Genomic DNA, 25,818 nt, shown 5'->3' on the forward strand with positions numbered 1-25,818 from the left:
TGTTGATAGAGGAGACAACGGAGGGGGGATGCAATCTCCATCAACAACAATAAAATAATCAAAATAATTAAAAATAGAGGCATGTTCAAACTCACCGTCTGCTGCAAACCGGCTCCTGTTTTCCTCTCCCCGGCAGCGAGTGTGTTGATGCTGTGGAAAATGATGAGGTGTGTGTATGTGTGTGTGTGTGAAGGACCCTGCCCGGCCAGTGTGTGTGTGTGTGCGTCCGTCCCTGCTCAGCCGCTGCAGCAGCAAGCTTGTGGTCCACACGGATCCTCCTCTCCTCACCAGCAACCCCGCCGCTGTCAAAAACCAGCAGCGACGAAGATCGTGGAGGGAGACGTCGCACTCGGGAGCGAAAACTCTGACCTGAACGCTCATTTACTCCGAGCATCTTAGTGGGAACAGATCTGCCATTGCATGGTTAGAAATACACCCATGTTATTTTATATATTTTATTTTATTTTATGTGTTTACATTTAGCTCATATTGTGGCCACTAGTATTAGATTTCTTGCAAGTATGTCCAATGCAAAAAGTGTCTGTACGTAAAATAAATACATACATGAATAAATAATAATCTGTTTCTTTTTTTTTAATGTTTTCTGAATACCTTAATTAATAAGTCTAATGTGAACAGTTGCATTTAAATACTCATCTTTTATGTCTGGTAGATGGGGAATATATCAGAGTGAGACCTCTTCATTTCTGCTCCACTATCTGACAGTCGGTGCCAATCCGGTGCAGAAAGCAAAAAAAAGAAAAGCAAACGCAACGACAGCGCCCCCGTTTTAATGAGCGGCAGCAGTGGGAACTGCAGATATAGATATGTGAAATAAACAATAAGCCTGCAGAGATCTATTGTGTGGGAACCATCAGCAGATTTGAAGACCTTCTGAGTTTTTTTTCTCTTTTCTAATTTTCCAGGATAATGTTATACTTTATAAATACTGTATAAATGTTATAATAAAGATAATGATACTTTTAATTATCCACTTCTCACAGGGTATAGTCTCAATGATGCATGAGTTCTAATGTGGATAAAATGAGGTAAGATGCTGGAGGTTTGCCATGTCTCATAGGAGACACAGGTGTTTATCCGCCCTCACCGTGGGACAGACACGGACATGGTGTCAAACGGCTCACTGCACATTACATTATCTTTACCGAGCCCTCATCACGTTTTGAACTGGGGAACTCACAGCTGTGTGTGTGTGTGTGTGTGTGTGTGTGTGTGTGTGTGTGTGTGTGTGTGCACCCCTAACCCACATCACTCAATTCCACTCCGGGACTGTCTCACACACATTAAGGCCCCATCTTCAACACCCATCAATACCATTAATGTCCACTCTCTCACTCCGTTTGTCTAGCAGCCAAATAAGTGGAGAAAAGAATATATCTGACATCTGTTTAAACAGCATATTTTCACCATTTTGTTCTTTCTTTAAAGGGCAAAGAATCGAACCAGCGTGCCAGGCTTTTACTACCACGGCTTATTCACGTGCAGCTCAGCGTTAACGCACGTCATCAGGCCCATGTGAGGGATAAGAAGGGTCAGTTTCTTAACATAATAAATGCATGTCATATATCCCGGCCGACGAGGCATTAGCATTCACGACGAGTCGCTACGAGTGATGGGGAAGTCCTCGGGGGAAGCTGGGACCAAGACAAAGAGCAGCTTTAGTAATGGAGCTCGCCCCACAAGACAGGAGATGAAAATGTGTCAGTTAGGTTTCTGGGAGTCTACGCCCACACAAAGTTATGCACCGAGTCATTTAATTAAATGTCTGATTGTTTTGCCGCGGGTGTGACTTTGAAAAGATAAAATCTAGTTTTCAAACATCCCAATGTTGACCAAGAAGATACGACTTTGCGTGACTGTAACGTGACGTTGCAACGGTTGGTAGCGTTGTTTGACATGCAGCTGTTGGACAAATAGGATGTGCCTGTGTGTGTGTGTGTGTGTGTGTGTGTGTGTGTGTGTGTGTGTGTGTGTGTGTGTGTGACTGGCAGAGATCCGTGGAGAGCCACACCACTGTGTGAACTGTTCAGTCTCGTCAATGAGGAGACATGATGACAGAAAGATGTTTTTTTTTCTTTTTACAGCGTGACATTACAGACATACCACTGTGGAGTGTGAAATAACCAAAAGCGCTTTATTATTCCCATTATTATTTCTAAAAATTGGTTGTCTACCCTCTCGTCCATGATGCAAAATTGATAAAAGACAAAAATGCTTCAATATCATTTTGCATTTTTGGGATCTGGGCCAAGCTTTCTCTGGGGCAGTGTGTGCTTTAAAACCAGTACAGGCCAGGAGATATTATAATAACTTTCAGAGCTGCATATCCTGCGATGACCCAGGTGAGGACACTGGGCTGAGCAGAATGAAAATACAGAGGGCCCTTTGGGTGATTCGTCCTCTGCGTTGACAGAGTGTATGCCTGAATCCTGTGCTGGCTGCAGACTCAATCCCCATAGGGATGTGTCTGCTGCTTTCCTTGCATCATTGGAGCTAACGAATTAGATTATGATCACTTGCTTGTTTGTTTTTACGGCCTGTTGGGTGAGGTTCTGGCTCAGCAATGCATTTAAAAAAAGAAAAAAAGCAGAGCCAAGACAAAAACAAGGTGAGACAACTTGCACAAACTCGTCACATGATTCACTGTTGTTTGTATAAGATGGCACATCCTGGCAGACGTTAGGCTAACAAACGGGCGGTGCCAACTGAAGGAGGTTGAAAACAAGGAGGGGAAATATCGATGGCGCAACTTAAATTGGATCGCTTTAAAAAAACACTTGTAGTGGATAAATAAGAGGTTGATTATATAACACATTTCTGCCAGATCAGGGAGGATTTTGGGAAAACGCGGGCACGCATGCTTTGAGAAGATTGTAAATGAGAAGGGAACTATAACGGTTGCTAGGGAACACTAGACCAGACAATCTTATTCTGCTTGAGGAGGAGGAGGAGAGACCACAACAGGCAACTCATCGTGCTGTGGTATGAACTATATGTCCCACTCCTTCATGTAAACACAGCCTGGCAGACTTTACCGGGGCACTTTGGCCTTTCACGCCAACAGGAGGAACATCGCCAGACTGTTGATCTCAAACTCACCTCATTAGTCTTGTGATTGTCACACACACAGGAAAGTTAAATACTACTTTGTGCTGTGTTTGACAGCAGAATCCCAAAGCAACAATTTAACGTTTTTGGATCAGAATAAATCTCACCTGGAAAAAAATAAAATAAAATCCAGTTAAAAAAATAAAAAGGGATCTGTTCACTTCCTCCATGTGATTATTATTATCATTGAATAATACATTATCTCACCCCCAATGTTTGAGATGCTGGAAGAAATGTGAGCATTAGTCCAAAACTGTCTGCTATCAACATTGTGAGGTAAATTTTCATGTTTTGTAATTTGGGCGAACTGACCCTTTTAGAGTCGTATTCAGAACAAAAATGTAATTTCTACTCCTTACAACTCTGGATTTCTTCTGGGAACCATCAATGTCCCATGAGCCCCCAAGAAATCCTGAGTGATAGTAAACCTACTTCAATGCACCCATTAGTCTCAGAAGCACGTTTTCTGCCACGTTGCCAGATTCCTGCTTTACCCACTTAAAAGAGCCTTCTTGAGCAAGGCCAAGTCTAACACAGACATAAATCACACTGGCATTGGGAAAAAAATGCCATCAATCCATCAGTCAAGCCAGTTATAACCGACAGTTTGAAGGCAGCGAGGCATCAGCCCAGACGTATCACTCGAAACACTTCTGTCAATCTGTCGTTGTCGCAGAGGTTTGTAGGTGTGCCTCCTCCTCGTGGCGCATTGTTCACGTTGATTGGGGTAACACTTGTGTGACTGGGAGGAATGACGCTATGGAATTTGAGTGGATCATCAATGGGATCCAAACAATAAAGCAGAAAATCATTGTGTGCGATTTCGGTAAAAAAGGCAATTCATCATTGGAGGACACTCAGCATTCCTTTGTGACAACTCTGGTGTGGCTCTTTGTGGTGTGTGTGTGTGTGGTAGCAGAAAGTAAAAATAGATCACAGCCTGACATACATTCCTTTTATAAGCAGTGTTTAAAACAAACCATAAAGAGGTGAAAACAGTAGAGTATATTTCAAGGTTTTAAAAACCCAATTTTTTTTTTATTTTTTTATTTTCGCATTCCCAAGTAATAAAGAATGGAGGCATCGGGGCAATTAGGATTATCACAATGTAAAAAGTGTACAACAACCACGTTAAAGGCAAATGCTTCATACTGAATAATAATGGACCACAATGGAGAGCATGCGCTGCAGCGTGAGCTAAAACAGTCATCGCATTCTCCTACTTCATCATCAGCATCAGAATTAATTGAAATGAAGAAGTCTGCCATATTTTAGTCGTATTCTTAAATCATAGCAGGAGCACTCAAATAATTCAATATCACTTCAAGTATTATTTACATTTTCTTGGTTAAGAACTCCTATTTTACAAAGTGCATGAGGTCCTTCTTCCGTACAGCGATGAGGCAGTCGTGTTTCTACTGTGCAATCGCATATTAATTACATCTTAATGTATTCAAGTTACTGAAAATGCAAATCAACGTCAGTATATTACAAAAATAACTAGTTACCATATTACCTTTTAATAATATGGACATGTATTAGCGTCCAACAGTCAACCAGCTTAAAATTCTGACATTTATGAACACAAATTTCCTTCCTTATAAACCATTTCTTTCCTCAAGTGATTGATTTCATCAGTGTTAAAACCTCAAAATAAATATTATTCTGTCTCATCATAGACAAATTATGTCCCAAAACAGAACCAAGTACATTATATTTGTAATTTTTACACTATTATTTACAGTAAACTTTAGATTTTTTTTTTTTAAATGACTAATCATCGTTGTAAATTCCTTAAACAGTACTTCTAACATTATGTTGATATAATAATTGGGTCATTCTCAATGTCCTACTGAGATGGTTAAAAATGTGTCCCAGTTTGCCCTAATCCATCAGGTCTCTGGAGTTTTTACACTCCGCGTCTTCTTACCTTAAAAGCTCAATTGTTGATACACTGTTGCCGAACAATAAACTACAGCTTGGAGATGAAGGGGAGACCCTCGTACATGTCGGACTTGAGCTTGGCCCACTCGGCCAGCCTCTGGATGGTGCCCTTCTCCTGGCCGAGCACGCTAGCCGCCTTCCTCAGCTTGGCCTCGTTGCGCTCCAGGTAGCGCTCCGCCTCGCCCTTGAGGAAGTTCAGCTTCTCCACGCGGCTCTCATTCAACGCGATGTCCTCACTCATGTAGGGGTTGAAGCGGAAGTACGTGTCGGGGGGCAGCAGTGCATCCAGCATGGTGTGCACCTCTGGAAAAAAAGTAGTGGGTGGGGGGGCTTTAGCCATCAATGCTGGACTACTTTCCATGCATTTCCTCTTTTGAAGAGAATGGACTGAACCGGAGATACTGCAGCGCCTCTAATCTGGGGTTTATAAATAAATGTGTGTGGGATCAAACGCATGCCAACAACGTTTCGTGCCGTCTTACCCTCGGTATCCGTGGCACTGCTGATGACGTGGCTGAGCTTGGTCTTGAGGCTCGTGTAGGTCGTGCTGTTTTTGCCCGCCGCCTCGTACCGCCCGGTGCCCAGAGACAACACGCACTGCACCGGCGTGTTCGGCCACAGACACTTGCACTCGTGGATGGCCAGCGCTGTGGGGTTGTTGACCAGGAGTCCTCCATCCTACGGGAGAAGACACACGGGAAGGGGACAGGATGAAGGGAAGGAGAGCCAATCTTATTTGCAGGGCAGAAAGCTTTTTAAACATCAAGCATACTGGCTGTAAAGTCACCTTCAGCATTGCATCAGGCAAATATGCTTACTCAGCAAGGTTACTGCACACGTGGACTACTTTGTATGTATATAATGTGCCGCTAGTTTTAACGTATTTCTTGTGACAGCCTGCAGGGGACAAATGAGGTGAAGTGGACAAGATGTCCCAGAGCAGCACAGCTTTCAGCCGGAGCAAAAGAAGCTCCCTGGCCTGAGATGTGCTGCGTTGGCAAACCGCCCCGTTTGTTCGGAAGTAAACAAGTAGGAAAAGACGTCTATTTAAAGACGCTACATGTAGCTAAAAAAAGTCATTTCTGTGGCAATATAGTTCAGGAATTCCAATAGGTGCATTACTCTGAAATGAGCTTTATTGATAGGACATATTGCATTTGAGTGTTTTATCTTGAATTAATTTAGAAGCTTACAAATTAAGTTTTTTCTCTTTTTTTTTGCAAAATAATGTTACTGGATTCATGAAAGAGTTTCTGATCTAAATGGCGCCAATGGTGACAGTTAGAGGACATTCTAGCTAAATGGATGCTGCACGGATTTAGGGCCGAACAGTCTTTCTCAGTCTTTCCCCGAGTCCAGTTTTGGAGCCAAACCCTGAAGGGCTTTTGGCTCGGATGGAATAGAGATGGAGAGTGTGGCACACAAGAGGAGTGACCGCTTAGCAGCAGAGCCGGAGTAGAGGTCATTTCCACGCCTCTACAAGCGGTGGGCAGTAGGAAAAGTATCCAAAAACACTTTAATCTGCTCCTTCTAAAGAGATAAAAGCAAACTACCAGCATGTTACCTTTCATCTTCATTGATAGTAAAGAAATAGCTAGTTAAGAAATACCTGAATAGGATTAATTACTGGTATTATTATGGGAGAATACTACCTAAAACACTTCCTCCATAGCGTAATTATAAAGCCGTTGACCCTCGGGTGTAAGCTAGTCAAACAGTGGAATACAGTTCACACTCCTGAGACATCAGGTTAATTACACAGCTGCTCCTCAGCTCTGACCCTCAACCTCTCACCCTAGGGTCTCACCCGACTGAATGACACCCAGTCTGCACCCAATCACAACACATGAACAAAAATGCTGCTGAAACATAGCATCCTAATGCAGGCAAATTACTGCTATGGTCTAGTAATTGTTTGATGTGATAAAGAACTAAAACTCTGGGATACTTATGTTATCGTTTGACCTATAGGTTGAGTCTGTGAGAATGTATTTATGATGCAATGGCAGAGAATTCTCCTGAGAAATACCGCTGCTAGTGCTGAAAACTAGAGCAGTAGTGAGACCGGTGGGTGGCAACCGTAGCTCAAACTGCCGATGAAACACTACGCAGCTCCAAGAGGAATGTGAACACACACACACACACACACACACTGTCATCCCAGTCCATGGGAAACGAGTCGACGGATACTTTCCAGCAGGCATATAGGAACAGAAATGCATATTCTACATGCAAGTGGGAGTAAAACACAATGAGCAGGAGAGATAGAAGCCACATCCAACCCACATTTGTTCCGTGTTTTTTTCTCAAATGACTAGCAGGTCAATTGTTTCCTTTCTAAATGCAGAGGAGAATCAAGGCTTGGGTGCATAAATGTGGGTTTGAAGATAAGATGTGTTAACGACTAAAACATAGCAAAGGGCCGTCTGGCAGGACTCTCGTATTAGGAAATGGCAGGGGAGAGAAATACTTGTTAGGAGCAGGGACACGGCTAATTTAGCCTAAGTAGGTTATCAAACTGTAGCTAAGCCTCGAGCATAATTGCTGCCCATAAAGACCATCTAAAGATATCTGGCCTAATAATCAAATGTCATAAAATAAAAGGCTCTCTGTGATATGGACCCCAAGTCATTTTACAAAGAAGCAAAATACATCAATTCTACAAAGACCGGAGTAATTTATTAGATGCTTCAACGGCTTGCCTTTCATTGATTGACCTCCTGCTTAATCCTATAACCCACCATTGTTGAACCTTAAAAATGTAGCGAGCATCCATTACCTAAAGCACTATGTCATTAGTCATTGTGAGAACGCAAAGGAGTGATGCGACGCTCGTCATACGGAGAACCACTAAAATGGCATCACAGCATTGTGCAGCCTCGTGTCAGATTCACACATGACCTCATATTGATATGCTGATATTTTTAACATTGATCCTCCATCATCAGACCATTTATCCGGCTGCCCCGTGTATTTCTTTTCCGTTTTGTACAACCTGAAACAGCCCTGTTGGATATTTTCTTTTATGAGTTATCAAATCAGAAGCTTTCCATGTCCCTGCAGGAGGGTGAGTCATAAGAGGCAGAGGCCTTTGATGGTTAGGGGGCACAACTGTCTCTCTACCTCCATCTCATTCAGTTCACCAATTAAGGGACTGCCTTCAAGTTTATAGGGTTTGGAAGAGTCAAACAAATCTATACACACACCGTTGATGTGAACGTGCACACACATACAAGCAAGGAGTGCAGTGTAATGCGTCATGCTTTTGTCCTTGTCGCTGGGCAACGCAGTGCCATAGCAACAGCATATTGATTAATAAGATTTCAAGGATATTACCCTTGAATATAACATATGGCTATTCTGTATTTATCAACACCCCCCTTTTTCAAATGTCAAGATTTTAAATTCAGTTGTCACAGTTCCGTGTTATACCTGATGGAGGTCTTTTCCCAAGACAAATTCCTGGAAGTAGCCTGGGGCGGCAGACGAGGCCCTGATAGCCTGCCACATTTTGTGGTTGCAGTCTCCAAGGTAGTGGGATCTCACTCCCGGCATGAGTCTGTAGTTCCTGAACACGTGGGCCTTCAGAGGTAAACCCCTGTTCACAATGGTGCTAACTGCTGACACCTGGTGGACATAAAGAGGAACATGCTAAGTCATCAATACTTTTTACAGTACTTCATCAAGGCAAGTGCTTTGCTGTACAAGAGATGGGAAAGACTATTTATTTTTTAAAGTGTGTCTCTCTGTTGGATTATACTGCATATCAACATCCACAAATAAAATGAACACACGCACAAATTAAGTGTTTATCTAAACAGTGTAGAGCTGAAAAGACATCCGGCTTACTTTAGGGCAGTGTGGGTCCCTGGCACTCTCAATCATACACCCCTCACCCATCCGTTCCCTAAAGAAAAACACATTAAAGATACAGGCAACTACATATACAGACTATATAGACTACCCCAGTGTCTTTGAATTCAAAGATAAAAGAGATCTATAAAGGAATGTAAATACTGAGGGGGTGGTGGGGGATTAAAGAGCTCCTCAGACTAACTTGAGGATGTTTTCCCATATTTCGCTGTCATAAAAAGCGTGGCTCCAGCCCATCTTAACAGTTCCAACGATGACATTCTGTTTGAAGACGTCCGAGCCCAGCTTCCTGTACATCTCCTCGCACTCCTCTAAGGGGATCTGAAAGATTCCCAGCATGAAGGCCAGAATAGCACCTAAAGTAAAGAGGAACACGTGTGACATGTCGTTGAACAAGGGAATATTAGGAGATGCATACATTCAAATGTGAGGTCATTGTTAGAGATTTAAAGGGGGAAAAAATACAAACAAATAAATACCTGTGCTAACTCCACATATGTAGTCGAACAGCTGGTGGACTCGTTTACCAGTGAGGTTCTGCAGTTTATGGAGAGTCTGCAGGGCCAGCAGTCCCCTGGAAACAAAGGCACGTGGTTTAAAAAATGCATCTATTATATTTTATCCACTGCAACAAACTTACAGAGGTGGTCTTGTAGAGTCGGCCTGTAATGACATCTACTTTTGTATTTCTCTGTAGTGAATATAGCTCTGTAGTGAATATAGCTTTACCTCGTCCCACCTCCATCGATGGCCAGGACCCGAATTCCTCTGCCTTTGACTGGTTCAGCATAGCCAACCAGGGCCAGGGCTTCTCTCACAGCAGCTTGAAGAGGCAGGTCTCTGGCCTGGCGCAACCGCAGCAGGCAGGGCAACACACTCTCCTGAAAGACACAATTACACACAAACATACTTGACCAAACTCTCCCTCCTTAAAAAACTGACATTACAGATTACACTGAGCTGCAGGGTACGTGAAAAGAAAATCCATTCTGACAGCGATGCACGCTTACCTTGATCGCTACACCTCGCGTCTCGGGGAACTCAACGAGGTGATAGCTGAGTTCCTCCACGCGACAGGTGAGAAGCTTGACATCAGTGACTCTCTGCAGGCCTTTCACCAGGGCTCTGGTCCTGTTGTCCACACTCACCCTGGCTATTATCTGCAGGACATACACATCACGTACAAAATATGAGGACAATTTGATACATAGAGAAAGTATAGACATTTTAGTAAAATGTGTTCATTTTATAAGGCCATAATAAGTGAAATCATAGACATTATTGACATTTTTGGACTGAGCGCCATACCTTCTCTCTTTGAGACAACAGCTGTTGCTTCACTTTATCCGCTTTCTCCTCTTCACTGTCCCTCTTCTCTCCTGCCTTGTCCACAGCGGGCTCTTCCACGGCCACTGCTGAAGACTTGTCCTTGTCAGCTGCGATGCTCTTGGAATCACCTCTGAATTTGGGGACCAGGGGTGTGATGTAGCTGCCGACAAACGCTTGAACGCTGGGCCGAGGGTAGGAAAGATAGTGGGTGAAGCCTTTCTTCGTAGCGGCCGCAGGCACGGGGATGGACCGAGCCGCACTTTCAGTTGCGATGATGTCAGACGGGGGCGTCCCTGCTGGTGGACTGAGCTTTTCTGAAGCAGGTGAAGATGGAGGGGGAGGAGAGGTAGTGGGTGCTTCAGTACCTTTGGCCTCTGGTACAGAAGACACAACAGGAATGTGGTCCCGAGTTGCCTGAGCAATGGGAGCGGGCTCGGGAACAGGATCACCCCCTTCTCTCTGCTGCGGCCTGTCGTCTACATCTTCTTCTTGTGTACTGCTCCCAAAGTAACTATTGATGTGCTGAGCAAGGGTTCTGTAGGTCTCATCCATGTTGGTGGACCCTGGGTTAAATAGCTGCATAGATGGTTTTGCCACATTAGAGGAGGAGCTTGATGCAGACACATTCACCGTTGAAGCTAAACTGGACTTCTTTGTCGCAACGAAAGGATTTTCTGTAGCTTGCTGCCATTGCTTGTGTGACTCTTCCTCTGCTGCGTTCCTCTCCCCTTCTTCTTCTTCTTCTTTCATGGTGGTTTCTGGTGGCGAGGCCGAAGCCGTGTTCTTAGAGGTTAAGGCCTTTTCTGCATGTGTGCTGTTGACTGCGGCACTGCCAGGCTTGAGGAATTTGGAGATGAGGTCAGTGCTGCCTACTGCCTTGGTGACGCTGTCGAGTGTGGTCCTGATTCGCGACATGCGTTTGCTGGCTCACTCAAAAAAAGCAGTGGAGAAGTTGAAGCTGATCAGGAAATTGGATACTTATTATTGTTCGTGCAAAATGATGAAGCATTCTGCCATTAGCAGTAGAAATTCCGTTTTAGGGGAACATTTTCTCTACTGGTTGTATTGCTTCCTGAAACAAAACAAAAAAAAGGTAGAAAAATATTATTTAACAATGTTTTTATAGGAGTCAGCACTGCAAATGGAAAGTGGGCCAACAGAGGGCTCCATTTGCAACCCCACGCGTCCTGGTAGCCATGGAAACCGTTACAGCAACAACATCTGATGCGACAACAGCAACTTAAACCCTCCAGTTCCCCTGTATGGTGTATTTACTGTTACAACGATGGAAGAGTATTCGTTAAATCTGAATTACGGCACAGAGTCAGCTCAGCTTGTGAAAACTTTGCTGGAGAGACGACGCCACACTGCCACGGAGGAGCGGGTGGATGACGCGGACGGCAAGGTGAAGACTATTAACTGGGTTACAAGCAAAGACTTTACAGTCGACGTGGGGGGAAAGCAGATCGGAGAGTACATTCAAACCTGGCAGATGCAGCCCTGCTGGCTCTACAGTGTGGACTTCCTCTGCTCCACCGAGGAGGAGCGCCATACCTTCCACCACTACCGGGCCCGCTTCAGTACACCGACATCACGCAAGCCGATTCAGGGGACAGCTAGCGTCTTTTTCGTCGTGGACATATCTACAGTCAAACCCCGAACTCTGCCCGTGGAGGTGCACTTCGTCGTGGAGTCAAACAGGCTGGTGCACACAGCCGGGAGGACAAGGTTCAGAGAGACGTGGCTGGCGGACGTTATTGAGAGCAAGACATTGCTCCGAGAAGAGATGGACGTCTGACAAGCTGGCATTAGACGAACCACCCAGAGGCTTTCTGGATCCTTCCTAAAATACTACCAACAGTTCCCATCTTTATATTCCCCGTTGCCCTGATGAGCAACAAACCCACATCGAAATTAAATAAACGCTAGTTAACTTGGTAGCATCAGCGGTGTCCGAATCCACGTTTTGTTTACTGGGACCTCAGTGACGTCAAACGTTAGCTAAATTAAGCTAATGTTAGGTTTTTAACGTTAAAGCACATTTTAAACGTCTTCAAGACATCGAAGCCGAACATTTCGAAGATATATATGCCTAAAAGAGTAAACACCGCATGACCACGATGTAAGAAAGCTGTTGGAAAGACAAACACCCGACAAATGCAACGTAGACTGGAAACACGTTAGCTTTCCATTAGCTGCTGTTGGCATAACGTTAGCTAATAAATAGAGCATATTGTCAGTTTGTCGAGTTTTACGCAGTGTTGCCGAATAAACAAACGTCTCCTTACCAAGCGAATTAAAGACAGTTAAATGTGTTGCCAAGACGTTTCATTCAATTTGGTGCTGGACCAGTACAACCCTAGATGTTACGTTATGCTAGAAAAAATAAACAGGAAGAAGACCGGATGTGACGTTTTTGGCCGCGTAAACTGCTTTAATCATGCCACTAGGCGTCGACAAAGAATCTGGAATAAAAAGAAAAAAACATTCTACTGAAATATTATTATTATTATTATTACACTTTTATTATAGTAAAAAGAAATCCACAGCAGGCCCTGGAAGACATCCAGGTCAGGGACAGCTTCATCTGGCCAGAGACCTCCCCGAAATAACAGTCTGACCACCAGAGGGGAATAAACCCATGAACAAACAACAACTAAGGGGAGCCCTGTCCAACTACATTTAGTGTATGCCATAAGTGACAATCAGTCGTGATTAAAATGACCTCTCTCACCCCTTCAAGTCAATGTTTTTTTTTTTTTTTTTTAACAGTCATCTACGACGCGCGCAGTGTGCCAAGATGCATCTGCGCCAACATTAGTGTAGGCCTATACAGGAAGTTTAATTGAACTAGAATGTTTTCGTGCCTCGACAGGACAAAAAAAAAAAAAAAAACAGCAATAGAATGCGTTCCGACAGCAACAGCTCGGAAAGAGCAGCGAATATGGAGGAGTATATAAGATATATGTTTGTCTACTCAGTGATTTTGGTTGTGATTTTCCTACTTGCAACATGCAGCAACATGTTCGTATTGTGCAAACTTTGGATGAAGCGAAAAAGAAACACGAAGACCAGGCTGTTCGTGTTGCACTTGTGCTTGGCTGATCTGATGGTGGCCTTTTTCCAAGTCCTACCGCAGCTTATGGAGATGGTATTGTTCCAAGGCAACGACTCCCTGTGCCTGGCCTTTAAATACTTTGAGATGGTCGGGATGTTTGCCTCCACTTACATGCTACTGGCCATGACCATGGACCGGTACCAGGCGGTTTGTCAACCAATGGTGTTCTTCATGGAGGGCCCCTGTAGGAGATACCTCTCCATAGCTGCAGCGTGGCTGATTTCTCTCGCCTTCAGCGCTCCTCAGATCTACATCTACTCTCCAAAGGACGGGGGTGACAATCGTCCCGACTGCTGGCCGACATACATTAAACCGTGGGAGAGCGCGATCTACATCTTATGGATCACCCTGTCAGTGTTTGTCCTGCCTGCAGGCATCTTGCTCTATTGCCAAATAAGAATAAGCAGAACGATCTACTTAAGCTGGAAGAGGAAGGCGATGAAGACCGTGACCATGACATTTGTTATTTTAGTGACGTACATTGTGTGTTGGAGCCCATACTTTGTTGTTCACTTATGGTTCGAATGGAGCCCAAGCACTGCGCCCAAAGGTTTGTCCCACATGTTATATATAAATGAGTAAGATATTATAATGTTTATGTCGTCATCAATTGTGCACCTCAGAATGTTCTGTCACCTTGTTTTTCAAGCAGACATTTCTTTGTCTCACAGGTCCAGTGTTTTACATCATCGGGATGCTGGCCAGCCTCAACAGCTGCACCAACCCTTGGATATATCTCTGTTATAGCTAGGGCCGGGGCCTGACTAACCCCAGGTGAAGTCCATTACAGTACCTGTGTTGTTAATACGTAGAATCTAACAGGAGCTTGCATTTCTGTTGACATCTTCCAGTACTTTGCCAGTTAATGTTTCAGTGTTCTCATGAATGAAAATATAATGCATGTAAGAAAAGCCACGTTTAATATTTTTTCAGCAGTTAGTTTGCCTCTATGAAACTAGATAAGACACTGTGCTTGATGCTTATTAAATATGCCATGATGTTATGTTCCTTCCATAACTAAAATGCACAGGACACGACTATTTGCTGCTCTTCCTTCAGCTTGTCACACGTCTTTTCGTCTGATAGCAAATTCACTTTGAAAATATTGTTAAAAATTCAATAAATAAACAAAAGATTGAATGTAGTCTTATTTCTTTTTTTAATCTTTGAAAATGCTTTTGTTTTTATAATAAAGTCTTATAAGGGTTTCTGGCTAAATTATGTTTGCTTTTGCTAATTTTATTCTTCTTCTTCTTCAATTTGTTCTGTTAGGTTTGGAAGAGCCAAACAAATCTATACACACACCGTTGTATTTATCAACACCCCCTTTTTCAAATGTCAAGATTTTAAATTCAGTTGTCACAGTTCCGTGTTATACCTGATGGAGGTCTTTTCCCAAGACAAATTCCTGGAAGTAGCCTGGGGCGGCAGACGAGGCCCTGATAGCCTGCCACATTTTGTGGTTGCAGTCTCCAAGGTAGTGGGATCTCACTCCCGGCATGAGTCTGTAGTTCCTAAACACGTGGGCCTTCAGAGGTAAACCCCTGTTCACAATGGTGCTAACTGCTGACACCTGCTGGACATAAAGAGGAACATGCTAAGTCATCAATACTTTTTACAGAACTTCATCAAGGCAAGTGCTTTGCTGTACAAGAGATGGGAAAGACTATTTATTTATTATTTGTTTTTTTAAAAGATATTTTTAAGTGTGTCTCGGTTTGATTATACCGCATATACACATCTTCAAATAAAATGAACACATGCACAAATTAAGCGTTTATCTAAACAGTGTAGAGCTGGGTTCTGTAGGTCTCATCCATGTTGGTGGACCCTGGGTTAAATAGCTGCATAGATGGTTTTGCCACATTAGAGGAGGAGCTTGATGCAGACACATTCACCGTTGAAGCTTAACTGGACTTGTTTGTTGCAATGAAAGGATTTTCTGTAGCTTGCTACCATTGCTTGTGTGACTCTTCCTCTGCTGCGTTCCTCTCCCCTTCTTCTTCTTCTTTCATGGTGGTTTCTGGTGGCGACGCCGAAGCCGTGTTCTTAGAGGTTAAGGCCTTTTTCGCACGTGTGCTGTTGACTGCGGCACTGCCAGGCTTGAGGCGGGAGAATTTGGAGATGAGGTCAGTGCTGCCTACTGCCTTGGTGCCTTTCGGTTGCCAGCCGACCCGCTCTACCTCCTGAGCTAAACCCCCGTTGCCCTGATGAGCACCAAGCCACATCGGAATTAAATAAACGCTAGTTAACTTGGTGGCGTCAGCCGTGTCCGAATCACGTTGTTTACTGGGACCTCAGTGACGTCAAACGTTAGCTAAATTAAGCTAATGTTAGGTTTTTAACGTTAAAGCACATTTTAAACGTCTTCAAGACATCGAAGCCAAACATTTCGAAGATATATATGCCTAAAAGAGTAAACACCGCATGACCATGATGTTAGAAAGCTGTTTGTAGCGGACCCTTGGCGTCAACAAATAAGGCGGAGAGATTCATGACGGGGGCTTACATTTTATAGTTGCTGTTGCACCGTGAAAACTACGGAAAAGAAATACAGAAAAACAAACACTTCACTCACAACGTCCATTCAATATCGATAGAAAGATAAAAAACACATTAATTGAAAAACATTTAGGCTATTTCAAACTCGGGAATAAAATAAAAGCCCAAATACGAGTTAGACATAGGCTACCTCGTTCCACCAAACCAAGGGAGCTAATACCATTGTGTTGAAGGTGCCTTCTGGAGAACCATATTCCCCCTAATGACAATGAAACAAACTTAGAACAGATGGCAGCAACCTAAACAACATAAATATGGTAGTGATTACATTTAAGTAGACGCCGCGCCAACCCAGCGGGAACAAAGGAGACGGTGATGGGGACGCGCACAGGTGAGGAGATGCACAGGTGAGTTTCCAGGGCTCATAGTCTCCTCCCTTTTATAACCTGCCACCCTCGCCAACACTGGCCACTAGATGGCAGTACAAAGCCATCCACTGGCTCAAACAGACAACACACAAAAAGGAGGACGGAGGTGACAGCCCACATCAATCTACTGTTCTTTACACTATTGGAAAGACAAACACCCGACAAATGCAACGTTGACCGGAAGCACGTTAGCTTTCCATTAGCTGCTGTTGGCATAACGTTAGCTTATAAATAGAGCATATTGTCAGTTTGTCGAGTTTTACGCAGTGTTGCCGAATAAACAATCGTCTCCTTACCGGTAAACCCTAGACGTTACGTTATGCTAGAAAAAGTAAACAGGAAGAAGACCGGATGTGACGTTTTTGGCCGCATACACTGTAATGCTTTAATTGTGCCACTAGGTGGCGACAAAGCATCTGGAATAAAAAGAAAAACATATTCTACTGAAATATTATTATTATTAAACTATTATTATAGCAAAAATAAATCCACAGCAGGCCCTGGAAGACATCCAGGTCAGGGACAGCTTCATCTGGCCAGAGACCTCCCCTAAATAACATTCTGACCATCAGAGGGGAATAAACCCATGAACAAACAACAACTAAGGGGAGCCCTGTCCAACTACATCAGTCGGGATTAGTCTGACCTCTCTCACCCCTTCAAGTCGATGTCTTTTTTTTCCATCAGTCATCTGCGACGCGCGCAGTGTGCCAAGATGCCTCTGCGTCAACATTAGTCTCTACAGGAAGTTTAATTGAACTAGTATGTTTTCGTGCCTCGACAGGACAACAACAGCAAGTGGATGGCTCCCGACAGCAACAGCTCGTAAAGCCCAGCGAATATGGCGCTGTATTATGATATATTTGTCCCAGTGACTTTGATTGTGATTTTCATACTTGCAACATGCAGCAACATGTTCGTATTGGGCAAACTTTGGATTACGCGAAAGAGAAACACGAAGACCAGGCTGTTCGTGTTGCACTTGTGCTTGGCTGATCTGGTGGTGGCATTTTTCCAAGTCCTACCGCAGCTTATCGAGTATATTACGCACACGTACCAAGGCAACCTGTGCCTGGCCGTAAGATACCTTCAGGTGGTCGGGATGTATGCCTCCACGTACATGCTATTGGCCATGACCATGGACCGGTACCAGGCGGTTTGTCAACCAATGGATTACTTCACGGAGGGCCCCTGTAGGAGATACCTCTCCATAGCTGCAGCGTGGCTGATCTCTCTCGCCTTCAGCGCTCCTCAGATCTACATCTACTCTCCAAAGGACGCGGGTGACAATCATTCCGACTGCTGGCCGGCATACATTCCATCGTGGCAGAGCACGATCTACACGTTATGGACCCCCCTGTCAGTGTTTGTCCTGCCTGCAGGCATCTTGCTCTATTGCCAAATAAGAATAAGCAGAACGATCTACTTAAGCTGGAAGAGGAAGGCGATGAAGACTGTGACCATGACATTTGTTATTTTAGTGACGTACATTGTGTGTTGGAGCCCATTCTTTGTTGTCCAGTTATGGTCCGAATTCAGCCCAAGCACTGCGCCCAAAGGTTTGTCCCACATGTTATATATAAATGAGTAAGATATTATAATGTTTATGTCGTCATCAATTGTGCACCTCAGAATGTTCTGTCACCTTGTTTTTCAAGCAGACATTTCTTTGTCTCACAGGTCCAGTGATTTACATCATCGGGATGCTGGCCAGCCTCAACAGCTGCACCAACCCTTGGATATATCTCTGTTATAGCTAGGGCCGGGGCCTGACTAACCCCAGGTGAAGTCCATTACAGTACCTGTGTTGTTAATACATAGAATCTAACAGGAGCTTGCATTTCTGTTGACATCTTCCAGTACTTTGCCAGTTAATGTTTCAGTGTTCTCACGAATGAAAATCAAACATAATGCATGTAAGAAAAGCCCACGTTTTGTATTTTTCAGCAGTTAGTTTGCCTCTATGAAACTAGATAAGACACTGTGCTTGATGCTTATTAAATACAAAACATAACAGCACTTGCACAGAGCACAACACCTTCTTTTATGAAACGCCAGGGGAAATCAGATTTTAAATATAAATCTGTGTTATAAGAATTTTGTATAACCTCATGTCTTAAAGTTCTCTTTGTTCAGGTTACAGCTTTATGTGTTGAACTGTTTATTACTTTAGTCTCCCCATGGCTGACCTAAATGTTATCAGAGGCCTGGTAGTCATGATGTCTTGTTCTACATGAAGGTTAACTGTCAATGGTGCATCATCTCCTGTGCCTTTAAAAAGACTCAAGTCACAACAGTGATTTGAGCACTTCCTCTGTAGCATCCTCACACGTTGTTGCATTGTAACTGCTCCTCTTGTACAAGATTAAAGTCAGACGTCGACTTTACTTATGTCTCTGATCTCCTGAATTTATTCATTTACGGGAAAATTCTTTTAACATTTTGGCGCCCAACGTGGGGCCCAATATCTGTTTCTCTTCTCCAACTACCGGACCTGAACACCTTGCAAGGCGGGCCCGGCTGGAGAGGAGAGCAGTGACGGGGTCCGAACGAAGGAGGAATCTGAGGCATCAAAAACAAATTACGTAGAGTATTTACTGAATCAGAAAACAGGTTTTACTCAAAAAAAAAAAAAAGAGGAGGGATTCTCCTATCGGGAAGTTTTGATTCGGAGGGAGTCTTGCTAAATCAGTAAAAAATCCGAGGTCAAATACCTCTGAGTACTGGGTCTGAGACCAGTAAAGGGACGTCTTTGGAACGACGAGAACTACTTTGATCCACCAGGCCGCCTGAGTTAACAAAAAAAAAAGGAAAAGCGCTATCACTCAGGTAAGACAAACATAAGTTTTGATTTTTATTATATTTGTTTATTCTAAAATATATATGCAACCTATATAGAATAAAGTGAACTAGATATAAATAAAATATGATGGGTAACAGCCATTCGTGTTGCGGCCGGAACACGGATGGCTGAGTATACAGAGATGTAAAGTGTATGCAGGAAAAAGATAAAGACAACGTCAAATATCTTAAGCTGTGGAAAACCAAATATGGGTTTCGGGAAGACTAAATGTGGAGGAAACTAAGAGATTGGTAGCAGGAGAGAAAAGAAAAAGAAGCACACAAACAGACAAGTTCTAATCTTTATCCCGTTCTTTATTCTCGCCGAGAACAACGGAGAGATGATGACGGAGTCCCTCTGGGTCCGACGCCTGTCCCTCCCCCTACCCGGATCGGCCTCATCTGCGGCCACCTCCACTCCACCCCAGGCCGGCACATGTTCCGGTCTCCTCCGAACCGCCAGAAGCCTCCGCTCCGCAAATACCAGGGAACCCATGGGACGCAGAACAAGGGGGTAAAACCCGTAGCGGTAAGACATTCAATCCTCTTATTTCATCACATACACAGAAACAAGGGAAAGGAGGAGATAAGTGACTACTTTGTTTTGATGATGATGGTGATGATTGAAGGAGTGATTGCAATGTGTTTTACCGAGAGGGTGCACCGATGGATGGCGGAGAGGAGGAGGAGGAGGAGGAGGAGGGAGGGGAGGGGGCGCAGAGGGGAGCAGGTCGAGAGAGAGGAACGATGTTTGCTAAAACTGGACATTGGGTGAGAGACTGCAGGTCCGGAGGAGGACGAGGAGGAGGAGCAAGAGGCGGAGGCAGAGGACTCAGACGGCATTGAGACTCATCTCCCCGGAACCGAGAATCATCACCTGCGTGACTATCTCAACGGACAGGTCATGCTGAGACACACACACACACACATCAAATTTAGCAAAATGTAACCCACCAAAATTCTATTGTATGTTGTATGTCTAAGATTAAAGTCAGACGTAGACTTTACTTCTGTCTCTGATCTCCTCCTTGGGTGAATTTATTCGTTTACGGGCAAATTCTTTTAACAATCTGCATTAGAAAAGACAATCAAGACATAACCATAACCTAAAAATGAAAGTCTTCTTCCTACACACATACAGAGAAACTTAATCCCAGGCTGTACATCATTCACACACACATTTTACATGTTGTTAATGTTTACATGTTACTATTTGCTGCTCTTCCTTCAACTTGTCTAACTTTGTCTTTTTGTCTGATAGCAAGTTCACTTTGAAAATATTGTTCATAATTCAATAAATAAACAAATGATTGAATTTAGTCTTATTTTTGAAAATGCTTTTTTTTATATAACAAAGTCTTATTTTAAGGGTTTCTGGCTAAATAATGTTTTGCTTATTTTATCATTAATTCTTCAATTTTTATTATGTCTTGTATGTAGTCCTCTTTTATTGACCAATGTTTACATTTCCCTTGATGCAAATGTCTTTGTAACTTTATTGCACATTTCCAAACATAGATCAGTATCATAACCCCACCATATTTGAAGATCAAGCCTTGCAGTTCTCGCTGTAAACTTTGGCACATGGGAAAGGGACATTGTTTGTCCCTCCCGAGACGCTGAGCAACATGATTACAACAATTTTCACTGGAAAACTTTGGCAAACAAAGCGGTTGCCCCCAGTTTTGGGAACCAATTATCTTAATCTTTCCTTGGAAATCATCTTGTAACCATTTCCTGTGACACAAAAACTCTAAGGAGTCATTTGGAATTTGCACTTCGCAAATCCGTCCATATGTGATTTCAATTACATTATGATTAATTTGTAACCATTTAGCCTTTCCCTTACCACATTGAAGATCAGTGCATCCACCATCATAAAAGGTAGAGTCTTATTAGCCTAAATTCTTAATGACGCAAGATAAACCATAACAGTGTGGCAGCAGTCACACAAGCAGCTAAATGAAAGTCACCCCTCAGTAATCGTTTTACACCTGTGCTTTTCCTACAGTAACATATCAAAATGATGGCTTGTTGTAATACGGATATCAGAGCAATGATGTGGAACATTGAGAACAATAGTATTATCAGACACAGTTTGTGCCTCTGTGCTTTAAGCATGTGTGCAACATATCAGCAAAAGTGACTCAATGGTAACGGATCCATTTCACACCCTCAATCTCATTTCAGAGTCTGTAGTTTGCAAAAATTCAGAGCAATATGGATGATATGTAATCTTCCATATTTCTTTGCTTCTCTTTAAAAACGGCACCGTCTCTCTTCATGGTCGCCACCTCGGTCTCCAGAGCACGGATTTTGGCCAAGGTGCTCTCTTCCCTGCGATCCAGTTCCAAGATCTTTGCATGCAAACTCAAGATCTTACGCCAGAGCTGATCTCTGTCCGTGTCCGGCCTGCAGTACGAATGCTCGTAGACAGAAATATGCTCTTCCTCGTAGGGTCCCGTCTCTTCCAAATAGCAGGCTGTGGGTTCCTCGTTGACCATTTCCACAGGGACAAAGTTGAAAGCTTGGCTCAGCGCTGCTTGGAAAGCAGTTGCGTCTAAGTTTCCCTCGCCGTCCGAAAAAAGCCCCTGTGACTCACAGCACAACACTGTCACAATGGAGTCCGCCTGCTCTTCAGAGTGGGGCTCGTCGCATGGGGACAGCGTGGGGCCGGCCACTGTCGTCGATCCGTTGTCACCTGGTACCTCACAAGGAGCAGTCCTTATCTCTGAGAGGTCTGACTGACAGGAGATGCCAGTGTCCGACACCAAAGGTGGGTCGGACGTGATGTCTCTGTCTACGGCCACAGCGCTGTTTGTTGTACCCGGCTGGACCTTTTTACACGTTCTGCTCAGAATGATCGGCCTCTTGTCGCGTGGCGAGTCACATCCTGTGGGCTCAATATGGAGAATCTTGGGTTTGACCTTGGGGCATCTTTTAACGATGGCTACTTTTTTCTCACCATCCTGAGATGAAAGAAAAATGGGTTACAATGAATTACAAGCAATGCAAAAATAACACAACATTAAGTACAGGCTTGTTGCATTCAAAACATGTTTAAACGACAATTTACAAACAATTTAACATGTTTACCAATTAGTTGGACCAGAGTTTGTGATGTGCAGCAAAGCCCTTGTTTTGTGTGTGTGTGTGTGTGTGTGTGTGTGTGTGTGTGTGTGTGTTGGGTGTTGAGACAGGGAAACAAGACAAGATACATACATCCTCGGTGGAGGGGAATACAGTCGGGATGGCTGTGGTCTTCAGGTAGCGGATGCCCCATCGGATATCGAAGCAGTCCTCTGTAAAATGCTCGCTGCACAGGTACTGATGTCGGCTTGGTGTCCACTCCTCCCGCTTCATGTTGTCCACCCACATCTGGAGCCTGGACTTGTCTTGCAAGGGGAACCTTTGTGAGATATGAATTAAAGGGCTGCTTTTAAACCGAAACGTTTAGTCATATAGCAGTATTGACCGTTACAAGCAGAGCACGTTAACCATGACATACAGTACAAACTACTGACATGACATTACTATTAACGTCTCACTGCTCTGTAATTATCATCTAACGCTCCTTGTAACATTTACATTCAGACAAACACCAGAGAGAAATCGGATAACATACGGGTAGAAGCTAATTCTCTTGTTGTCTTGTCGAGATGCGGTTCCCCCGCGGTTTCTGCACACTTTCACAGCGCAGTACCGTGGCATGTCTGCGGTGAAACTACATGGAAACGCCTATAACAGAGACACGTTTGTTGCCAATTTAAAAAAAACAAAACACACAAAAAACAGCTCGTCAAACTGTCACTTCCGGGTTGTAGTACTCATAGCGGAGATGACGTTTACTCTGTATAATCGTCAAGATAGTTGACGTACTATCTATGATGTTGACGTTTCATCTAGGATGACAATCTACTGCACAACTTCTGCGAAACATCTCGCCTACATTTACCTAATCTTACATTATATTCCATATATATATGCTAAAAAAAACTAACTAAATATATAAACTAAATAATCTACAACATTAATTTACGGAGCTAAAAACGAACGTGTTTAGGTTTCACATCTCAATCGAAAATATATACCGGTAAATAACAGAGCAAAGCGAAGGCGGAAGTATACGGACCAAACCCTCTTGCTCCGCTTGTATTCTTTCCGGACTATACAAGTAAAGGGCTACCTCATCTCTACACGTGCGCACTGTTTCCACCAATCACAGCGCGGCCAGTCATTGTGTTAAGAAATGGGCCAATAGCGTTGCGAGTCGTGGTGTTAACTCAGGAATGCATCTCGTCAACAATCGCTAGCTTGCGTTTCGCCACAACTCGAGTTGTCGGGAGTATCGCCGGGCTGTGCGTCGCCTCGTCTCCAGGTAATCCTTCTCTTCCAACACACATTGACTATATGTATCCTAGTTTATCTGCGGCTGAGAACAATATACAAAAAGTGACGAGCTTTTTGAAGGCAGAGCTGGTTAAAGTTCCTTCCGTATGCCTCTAAAACGGCCAGTTGTTGTTTTCTTCTCCTCCTCTCCGCTGTAACGTTCATTAATAACGTCGTATAACTTGTATTCTGGAGTTTCAGAACAAATAGTTGGTACCTTAAATGTTGACATGACCATTTTGAAAGTCACGGGTGTGTGAAACGTCACTGATTGCGCTGTCCCACTGCCTCCCTTCACAGCTGCAACGGTGCCCTACGTCACCAGCATGATGGCCACAGCGCAGTCGGCGTTGCTGCTAGCAGTGCACATCCTGCTGATCTCGGAGTTCATCCTGGCCAAGGGGGACTACTACGACATACTGGGGGTGCCCAAAGACGCCACTGAACGCCAAATCAAGAAGGCCTTTCATAAGCTGGCACTCAAGTACCATCCTGACCGAAACAAGGGCCCGGACGCAGAGGCCAAGTTCAGGGAGATAGCAGAGGGTGAGTGTGTGTGTGTGCGTGAATTGATGGTTAGGTCTTATTTGAGAAAATGGCAAATATTTAATCTACTACAGGTGCCTACCTAGAGTTAGTAAGATGTGTGATATTTTTAAATTAAATTATGAGTTGGTCAATAGGACAACACTTATCTTTATTGTTTTGCAATAAATAGATGATAAATGCATCCCTATGTTGCTCAAGGTTCATCTTGAAATGTTCAGGCTTCTGAACCGCAGCGTCACGGTGAGTGATGTCATCTTGTCTTCTGTCTCTATCAGCGTATGAGACGTTATCGGACGATAAGAGGCGGCGAGAGTACGACCAGTTTGGCCAAGGCCCGTCGCCAGGAGAGGGCCACCGAGAAGGCGACTACAACTTCAACCAGCACTACCACTCCTTCAACTTCGATGACATTTTCAAAGACACTTTTGGTCAGCAACAGCACTTTCACGCCCACTCCCAGAATCACAAGAGACACGTTGACAGCCACTTCCAGGCCCACAGGGAGGCCATGGACAGACAGAAGAGACAGTTCCAGCAGGGGGGCTTCGGCGGAGGACTCTTTGACGACATGTTTGAGGACTTGGAGAAGATGTTTTCATTTAACGCACACGGTTCCAGGACCGACGGCAGGTTCCAGGGCTCGGGGAAGCAGCACTGCAGGACAGTGACTCAGCGGAGGGGCAACATAGTGACCACCTTCACTGACTGCTCCTGAGACGAGCAGGGGGGAAAAAAAAAAGGTGCTCTGTGGAGCGCAGCCACTTGGGACACTGCTGGGTTTTTAAGTTGTGGTTTTGGAATTTAATGATAATTTATCACTTGGTGGAATATAGAACGGCGTCGTGTGGCTTTTTTTTTTGTAATTTTCCGTGTGTATGTTATTTCCTCTGAACAAATAGCCAAGCTGACCTGATAAAGGGCTGCTTCCAAGCAATAACTCGGACACATTATTGCTCACAGCACAGCTTTCATTATGTTTACTTATGATAACAATCCACAAAACTATAGTACTCAGGTATGGCTTATGGTTAAAATCTCATTTGAATTTAATAGATGTTCCTTTTTGAGAGCAATAAGGCAATATGATTTATGAGAACACAGCAGAAACATTAATTCTGAAGCCAGGCCATACTGTTATTGTGCTTTCTACACCATAAACCTTTTGTGGAAGTAAAACCACGCTCATCCAATCAGAGTGTACTTTCTTTTGGTTTTCAGTCGTTATTTAACGATTACAGGAAAATGTCACTTTGCCTCCTTACATTTTCAATTTATAGCACTTGCATCAAACAATTCTGTGAGCTTCACATCCCAAGATGTGTGTGTGCAAGTTGGCTGTTATCAACTGTTACCTCGTTTTTTCTTCCCGCAGAGTTTGCATCTACCTTCTCTCTGTCCGGGTAGGAAATTAACATCAGTCCCGTGTGTTGTAACTAGTAATCGTCATGGTTACAGGACCTGGGCTCATCTGCCAGTGAAGCTGAATGTTCTGAGAAGTTTCCTGAACGGATCATAATGTGCAATATTTAGCACCTTTGCTCTTTATGTTGCCTATCTTTCATAGACGGTGCTGTGTTAATGTCATTGTCTTATGTCTGCACTTTGTGTGTGTGTATGTGTGTGCGTGTGTGTGTTTGCGAGTGTGCACAATTGAGTGACCTGAATGTTGATTGGTTGCATAATGTTTGGAGAATGAATAAAAAAAAAAAAAAGTTT

At 43.8% G+C, this 25,818-nt stretch overlaps 7 protein-coding genes across 7 annotated transcripts in view; 4 read left to right on the forward strand and 3 right to left on the reverse strand.

Annotated features, from left to right (window-relative positions):
• The window catches only part of nrcama (neuronal cell adhesion molecule a), a 45,146-nt gene extending 44,890 nt beyond the window's left edge, over positions 1-256 (reverse strand). Inside the window, exon 1 of the mRNA XM_084038971.1 lies at positions 96-256. The gene's annotated coding sequence lies outside the window, so the exon portion shown is untranslated. The remainder of the gene's footprint in view (positions 1-95) is intronic.
• A 3,683-nt stretch (positions 257-3,939) lies between these two features.
• Positions 3,940-12,660, reverse strand: pnpla8 (patatin-like phospholipase domain containing 8). The gene is made up of 10 exons (XM_084039109.1): positions 12,564-12,660; positions 10,255-11,347; positions 9,957-10,106; positions 9,676-9,827; positions 9,426-9,520; positions 9,131-9,302; positions 8,923-8,980; positions 8,506-8,700; positions 5,556-5,751; positions 3,940-5,376 (listed from the first exon to the last, which is right to left on the reverse strand). The coding sequence occupies exons 2-10, from the start codon at positions 11,188-11,190 to the stop codon at positions 5,102-5,104; spliced, it is 2,229 nt and encodes a 742-aa protein (XP_083895235.1). The 5' UTR covers positions 11,191-11,347; positions 12,564-12,660; the 3' UTR covers positions 3,940-5,101.
• akap14 (A-kinase anchoring protein 14) lies at positions 11,561-12,073 on the forward strand (the record flags this gene model as incomplete). Its single annotated transcript, XM_084038845.1, has 1 exon — positions 11,561-12,073. One exon carries the CDS (start codon positions 11,561-11,563, stop codon positions 12,071-12,073), a length of 513 nt encoding a protein of 170 aa, XP_083894971.1.
• A 280-nt stretch (positions 12,661-12,940) lies between the features above and the next one.
• LOC311032377 (vasopressin V2 receptor-like) lies at positions 12,941-14,301 on the forward strand. The gene is made up of 2 exons (XM_084039110.1): positions 12,941-13,943; positions 14,065-14,301. The coding sequence occupies exons 1-2, from the start codon at positions 13,181-13,183 to the stop codon at positions 14,142-14,144; spliced, it is 843 nt and encodes a 280-aa protein (XP_083895236.1). The 5' UTR covers positions 12,941-13,180; the 3' UTR covers positions 14,145-14,301.
• Positions 14,302-17,018: 2,717 nt separating this feature from the next.
• On the forward strand, positions 17,019-19,318 carry LOC311031999 (vasopressin V2 receptor-like). Its single transcript, XM_084038604.1, has 2 exons — positions 17,019-17,882; positions 18,004-19,318. The coding sequence occupies exons 1-2, from the start codon at positions 17,165-17,167 to the stop codon at positions 18,081-18,083; spliced, it is 798 nt and encodes a 265-aa protein (XP_083894730.1). The 5' UTR covers positions 17,019-17,164; the 3' UTR covers positions 18,084-19,318.
• A 572-nt stretch (positions 19,319-19,890) lies between these two features.
• On the reverse strand, positions 19,891-23,190 carry LOC311031815 (THAP domain-containing protein 5-like). Its single transcript, XM_084038323.1, has 3 exons — positions 22,790-23,190; positions 22,387-22,573; positions 19,891-22,133 (listed from the first exon to the last, which is right to left on the reverse strand). The coding sequence occupies exons 1-3, from the start codon at positions 22,873-22,875 to the stop codon at positions 21,375-21,377; spliced, it is 1,032 nt and encodes a 343-aa protein (XP_083894449.1). The 5' UTR covers positions 22,876-23,190; the 3' UTR covers positions 19,891-21,374.
• Positions 23,191-23,463: 273 nt separating this feature from the next.
• LOC311031816 (dnaJ homolog subfamily B member 9-like) lies at positions 23,464-24,827 on the forward strand. The gene is made up of 3 exons (XM_084038324.1): positions 23,464-23,542; positions 23,854-24,099; positions 24,378-24,827. Exons 2-3 carry the CDS (start codon positions 23,880-23,882, stop codon positions 24,815-24,817), a joined length of 660 nt encoding a protein of 219 aa, XP_083894450.1. The 5' UTR covers positions 23,464-23,542; positions 23,854-23,879; the 3' UTR covers positions 24,818-24,827.
• Positions 24,828-25,818: the final 991 nt, after the last annotated feature.

The sequence above is a fragment of the Eutrigla gurnardus genome (assembly GCF_963514095.1).
Source record: "Eutrigla gurnardus genome assembly, chromosome: 21".
NCBI classification, from domain to species: domain Eukaryota; kingdom Metazoa; phylum Chordata; class Actinopteri; order Perciformes; family Triglidae; genus Eutrigla; species Eutrigla gurnardus.